The sequence below is a fragment of the Microtus pennsylvanicus genome, chromosome 6, assembly GCF_037038515.1.
Source record: "Microtus pennsylvanicus isolate mMicPen1 chromosome 6, mMicPen1.hap1, whole genome shotgun sequence".
In the NCBI taxonomy this organism is placed as follows: Eukaryota; Metazoa; Chordata; class Mammalia; order Rodentia; family Cricetidae; genus Microtus; species Microtus pennsylvanicus.
The window spans coordinates 107,524,461-107,530,460 of NC_134584.1; the positions used below are offsets into that span (position 1 = coordinate 107,524,461).

A 6,000-nucleotide genomic window follows, 5' to 3' on the forward strand; every position below is an offset into this window, starting at 1 on the left:
TCGCCGTCATTTCCTGCCACAGAGAGACAGCCAGCTGAGAGTGAAGGCAGCTGGCGGGGACTGCGTGGTGACCATTGCTGCTTGGCCAAGTCCCAGCTTTTCGTCTTTGCAGACCACACGTCTCTAGCACCGTTTTACTTTCATTTTCAGTGAGTCTCACTCTTAATGCCTTTCCCTTTGGGGAAATTTGCACAGGCTTTGGTAAAGGATAAAATGAATACAATGGTGACCTCTCTAAACAAAATAATTCTTTAGAAAAAATCCCCACCACAGTAGAACCAGGAATTCCATTGTGCTCTCCGGATTACATCGAATACAACAAAGTTAGACAGTTTAGAGCCTGAGGTCATTAAGGGCAAGAATGACAATAAATAAATACAGAGAAATCAGAATGGGACAGAGTAAGACATCAGAACCTTCCCTTTTGGGAGCCTTCTGAGGGAAACTGGCCCATGTGGTAAGATTAAGAAACTGTAAAACGTATGTGCTTGTAGAAGTCTTTTTCCCAAGGTCAGGTATTTGGATAAGGGTCCCCATTCCCTGGGGGCATGTGGAAAGTTCCTGCTTGATAAAGCATTCTTATCTCTAACAAGAGGGCAGGGCTTGGTGGGCCCTTCCTTAGGGTGCCAGCAAGCCTATCGTCAAAGTCAATGCTGGATTCCTCAAGCCACAACCCTTCTCACAGGCCCCTCATCTCCCTTCAATTCACTGTGCAGCTGTAAGGTATAAAAGGTGTATTTTTTTTTCAATTAGATTCACCTCAGACCTTAATCAGGTCTCACACCATCATGTCCCTTCCCCCTCCATGCCCCTTTCTCTCCCCCCCCCCAACACATCCAAATTAAGCTCTGGAGGGAAGATTTCACTCTCACTGTTGATGCTTTTTCTCCAGCCTTCCTAAGTTACCTAATGTTATAACTGTGTGTGTGTAAGTGTTCCTTTCTTCAGAACTGTTAGAACGTATTATGATTCAGACACACAGTGTACATGTTCACATAGTTTGTAATGATCTGTTCTGGCCACGCTCACTCCCTCCCCTGTCCTCTGAGGCAGGCTGATCTTCAGCTTCCAACCTGAGTCCCTTTTCTGCCTCTCCCTACTTCTCCTCTTCCCCTTCTGTCTCTCCCTCCCTCCCTCTCTGCTCTTCTCCCCTTCTCCCTTCCCTTCCAAAAACCCACTTAATAAATATCCAACTGCACTCTGCATGGCATGCCTATCCATGTCTCTCTTGCCCGCTGCCCTCTGTCTCCCTGACCTGAACCAGGCACTGCTCGGGGACCTGCAGCTGTCCCTGCCTAAGACTGGCTGCTCTTGGGACCCCCTGCCCACTGCCTGTGGCTGCCCAGGATCCTGCAGCATTTTTATTAATCCATTACATAGTTCTGCTCAAAGATGGGGTTAAATGCCATCTTTTATTGAGTGGATCACGGCCAGGATGGGGTTAAATGCCCTGTTTATTGAGTGCACCATCGCCAAGCATGAGCTCACTGTCTGAGGAAATGAAGCTGCTGTGGAGAAAACGACCTGCTCTGGCCTCCAGTGCCTGGCTGGAGAAGTGCAGGCCCTGTTTGATTTGCTTGTGTCTGCGCCACTTGAAAGTTGTCCCCACCCAGACCTTGACATTTTTGGCCTTAAGGCAAAGTTCTAAAGCCAGAGTTCCCAGTTTCTAAACAGCAGCTCTCTTCTGGCTAGTTTTCAGCCACCACTTGCCTCACGTATTGGTGAGAAAGCCAGAGCTGCTGGGAGCCTCACAGGAGCACAAAGGTCAGTGAAGTAGGAACTGGCTCCAAATAGAAACAAGGGGCATGTGTGCATTTGTGCGTGCGCATGTGTTCCTCTTTATGGGCTCAAGTAAAACTTCCCATAGGGCCTAAGCCAGTTAGCCAGGAGTGGCTAGATTAGAAAGAACCTGGGAGACCTCATCTTGGCCACACCACCCTGAATGTCCCTGATCTCAGAGCCAGGGAGGCAGTTACCTTGAAGAAAGTACCCTTGTTTTCTGAATGAAGAGTTTATTGTATTCCTCATTTTGAGGAATCGTAATTGGCCTTGACTTCCTGTACCCGTGAATCCCTTTAAAACTAACTATAAAACAAAAAACTGGGCAGTGGGTGGCATCTGCCTTTAATCCCAGCAGATTAAAATTGGAGGTCAGACCTCTGAGTTGAAGGCCAGCCCTGTTTAGCAAGCTAGTTCCAGAACATTAAAGACTACACAGAGAAACCCTGTCTCAATAAACGAAATCAAAAAACTGGAACTAAAACTAATTGTGTCTGTGATCATAATCAGGCCAGGCTGTTTCCCTCTGTCGCTGTCCAAGTAGATCTGAAACCATCTTTTCAGTGGTTCTGTAGCCCAAAGGAGAGGGGGTGTTAGTCAGAGGTATTTCAGCTGTAAGTAAACCTTTGAATTCAGTGTCAGAGGGTAGGGGACACTGTTAACATGTGCAAGTCACTGGCACTGTAAAACAAAACAAAAACAAAACTATAGCCTCAAAAGAAATGGAAAGGAATGTAAATCAGAGTGGTCATGCCCAGTGTAAGGATTTGAAGGAAAGAGACTCAGCAGACCTCTAGAGGGTAGAAGTCGTCTGTGTTGTCCAGTTGGTTGGTTGGTAGCTTTCTGAGCGAGATCCAGGCTTGCCTTGAACTCCTGATGTTCCCAGCCCAGTTTGCAAAATGCTCTTACAGATGTGTGCTACCATGCCTGACTGTTGGTCTGGGTTTAAACTGCGGTGTTAAATACAGGAATACAGGTCTTGTGGAAGCTTACTGAGGTCTGTGCGCTTTATAAAATGTAAATATACCTTGATTAGAATGTGAAAGAAACAAGTCCTAATGAGTTACTTGAGATAGCAGAATAAAATTGAGTATGGCCGTTGGAGCAACTATGTCGCGGTGCCACCTCTGCCCCAGCTTCCAGTCGTACGCAGGGAAGGTGTTTATTGGGCTTTTTCAAGTGTAAGGTAGGATTTCTCATTTTAAAAAATTGTGTGAGTATATACGTGGTGCTAGGAGTCAGACTCAGCATCTTGCACATGGCTAAGTAAGTGTTCTCTCTACTCTGAGCTATCCCCCCAGCCCCATAAAAACAAAAACATCTCTTAATTAGGTGGAGTGTGGTAGCATGTACCTTTGATCCGGGCATGAAAAGCAGAGGTAGACAGGTATCTGTGAGTTCGAGGCCAGTCTGGTCTACATAGTGAGACCCTGTCTCAAAACTAAACAAAAAGTAAATTAGACCTCTTAATTGGATATATAAAATGTAATAATCTGTCCTGTCCCTTTAAGAGACAAGCACCGCCCACTCCCTCCCCCATCGCTGAGGCAGGCAGATCTTCCTTCCTGCTTGCAGCCTGAATCCCTTCCTTTTCCTTCTCCCTCTCAAAGAGGCAGTTTCTGTCTCTCTCTTCTCTTTCTCTCTCTTTGCTCTTCTCCTTACATTCCATAAGCCACTAAATAAATACCCAGCCTCACTCTGCATGGTGTGCCTATCCATGTCTGTCTTTCACCCACCTTGTGTCTCCCTGCCCGGGACCAGCCACCTTCGGAGACCTGCGGTGTCTGTCTTTCCTTATGGCCTGCTGCAGCCACTCGGGGAACTGTGCCATCCCTGCCTGGGACTGGATTCTGCAGCATTTTTATTTAATCCATCTCATAAAGCATGGGACATTTTTTCAGTCTATTGATGCTGTGGCATGCATATGGCCTCAGTTATATTAGTGACAGGGGACAGGTACCTGAGGGGTGGGGGGAACTTTTGCATTAATCTAGCAACTGTGGGCTCAGAGTTTGGATTTGGTGTTTTGCCCCTATCCAGATGAACCAGCAAGGGTTAAGAATCAACATTTCAAACCAAATCTGTTTGGCACTGCTTTTAGGTGACCGAGTATGGCAGTGTCTCTGCAGGAGAAAAGGCAGAGGCAGAAAATCACTGCAAGCAGGAACCCAAATTGCCAAACATTGGTCTCAAGTGCATGTTCCCTGAAATTGGCCCCATTCCAAAGGGAAGAGCTCACAATGGAAACAGTAACAGCCCTTTGCTCAGGCAGCCAAGAGAATGAAAAGCACATTGAAACCCAGCCTCTCCAGGGAGAGGCAGTGGGCCCCTCAGCAGCAACACCAACCTGACAATGGAGCAAGACCATAGAGCCCATTCCCAGCAGTTTTCAGTTCAACAACAGCTTCTCTGTGAAGCCCTCTGGGAACACTGTGAGCAACTCCACTTCAAACAGTAGGTGCACGCTGGGTCTGAGCCGTTTGTGCTGATTAGGTTCGTTAAGAAAGAAAATGTGCTCCTGGTGCCTTAGGACACTGCTCCTTCCAATATTTACCCTTCCTCCTATACAGCGTTTCAACAACTTTCTTATTTTGGTTTTGCCTCTTATGGGCTATTTTGGCCTCTGGGGAATGATTTTCCCAGAGGTATTTTCCTGTAGTAATAATGTTGTTCAACCAACCCAGTTCCACCAGGAATGTTCCTCTGTATTAGCATATAGCATAGTAACTGCCGCACTGAGAGACTGGCAGCCGAGGGCAAAGGGAGTGTGAGAGAATGACGGGACAGACTGGCCTGGCTCCAAAAGAGATCTGCGAGGAACATTTATATTACCTTCAAATCTACTTGAAAGTCCAGCTCTGCTTTGCTCTGTGTGTCTGTCTCCTTTCCAGTTCTTATGCTGAAATCCTGATTCCCAAACCTGGTGGTGGTGGCACATGCCTTTAATCCCAGCACTCAGAAGGCAGAGGCAGGCAGATCTCTGTGAGTTCAAGGCCAGCCTGGTCTACAAGAGCAAGTTCCAGGAAGGGAGGACAGGCTCCAAAGCTAAGACAAAGAAACCCTGGGGGGGGGGGATCAAAACTCATATTAAAAAAAAGTGGAATGTACTCCATGTCCAAAGCAGAGCCATTTTGTTCCAACTAACTATATGCTGAATCCTAAGACACGTGCATTTCTGTGTGCATACAACACAGGCTCAGCTCTCCAGCTCAGAAGCAGCTGTATCCAATCTGCTGTCTAGACTGGTCCAGCATTCACCGACAAACCTAATGCTCCCCCTCGGTGGAAGCCTACAGGATAAATCTGGTCGCGGAGGCAGGTACACGCGTGCTGGCAGACTGCTTGGCCCACGGCTGCTTCCCTCCAGGACCTGCTGATGATGACAGGAACTTGACTCTGTGGCTCTGCCTCCATGCCACCCACAGGGATTGTTGTTGTTTTGTCTTGTCAGCTGGCTTCTTACTCCCTGAGAAATAAAGATGCAAAGGGGAATTCGCTGCACTTTTTTAAATCTTTCTACAGTGCAGTCCTATGTAGTCCTTTGAGACGAGAGCATTCCCATTGACTTCTCCCAGATGCTGCTGGGAAGAAATCCTCAGAAGGAAGCGGGGGAGAGGGAGAGAAAGGCAGGCATGTGAGGAGAGCTCTGCGGCTGAGGTACAAGAGTCTCCTCATGATACTCCTTAACTCGAGGGAAGAGGGAGGTGACTGTGAGGGAAGCTGGTACCCAGCCTGAGAGAAGGACACAGGAACCTTGGAGTTCAGCGAAGGACTGGGGTTAGCAAGTGGCACATACAGGAAGGAGTATTTTTGAGAGGAGGCATTTGAGGTAGAGGACACCATATGTAAGGGTAGAGATGAGGACAGAGCATGGCCAGACTGGCAGAGCGAGGAGAGTTTGGGAGGTCGCTGACCATGCATTTGGTTGGGGCACAGTGAGGAGGATGTCATGTCCTACAGGGAGAATGGTTTTAACCTGACAACTCAGCACTTTGTAGACTTAGGGAAAGGTCACGGGGTAGAAATTACATCTAGAGAGCTCACTGTCCTCTGTAATAAAGATATGGACTTGAGAACAGGGATGATAGCCAGGAGGCCATGCTTTCTTTGGGGGGTGGGGTACAGCAGTAGTTGGAAGACAACTAGTGAGGCACAGACAGTGGTGTCTTGGGGGAAAGGACAAGTTTACTGAGAAAGACTCCAGGTAAACACAGCAGAGGT

The 6,000-nt window shown here is 47.6% G+C and overlaps 1 protein-coding gene across 2 annotated transcripts in view; it reads left to right on the forward strand.

Moving 5' to 3' along the window:
• Positions 1-5,190, forward strand: part of Adat1 (adenosine deaminase tRNA specific 1) — a 32,761-nt gene extending 27,571 nt beyond the window's left edge. The window contains exon 10 of one of the 2 annotated variants that reach the window (XM_075977266.1): positions 4,974-5,190. In XM_075977266.1, the coding sequence (XP_075833381.1) occupies positions 4,974-5,049 (76 nt within the window). In that variant the 3' untranslated portion in view covers positions 5,050-5,190. The remainder of the gene's footprint in view (positions 1-4,973) is intronic. The other variant, XM_075977269.1, reaches the window with a different exon arrangement.
• The last annotated feature ends 810 nt before the right edge of the window (positions 5,191-6,000 follow it).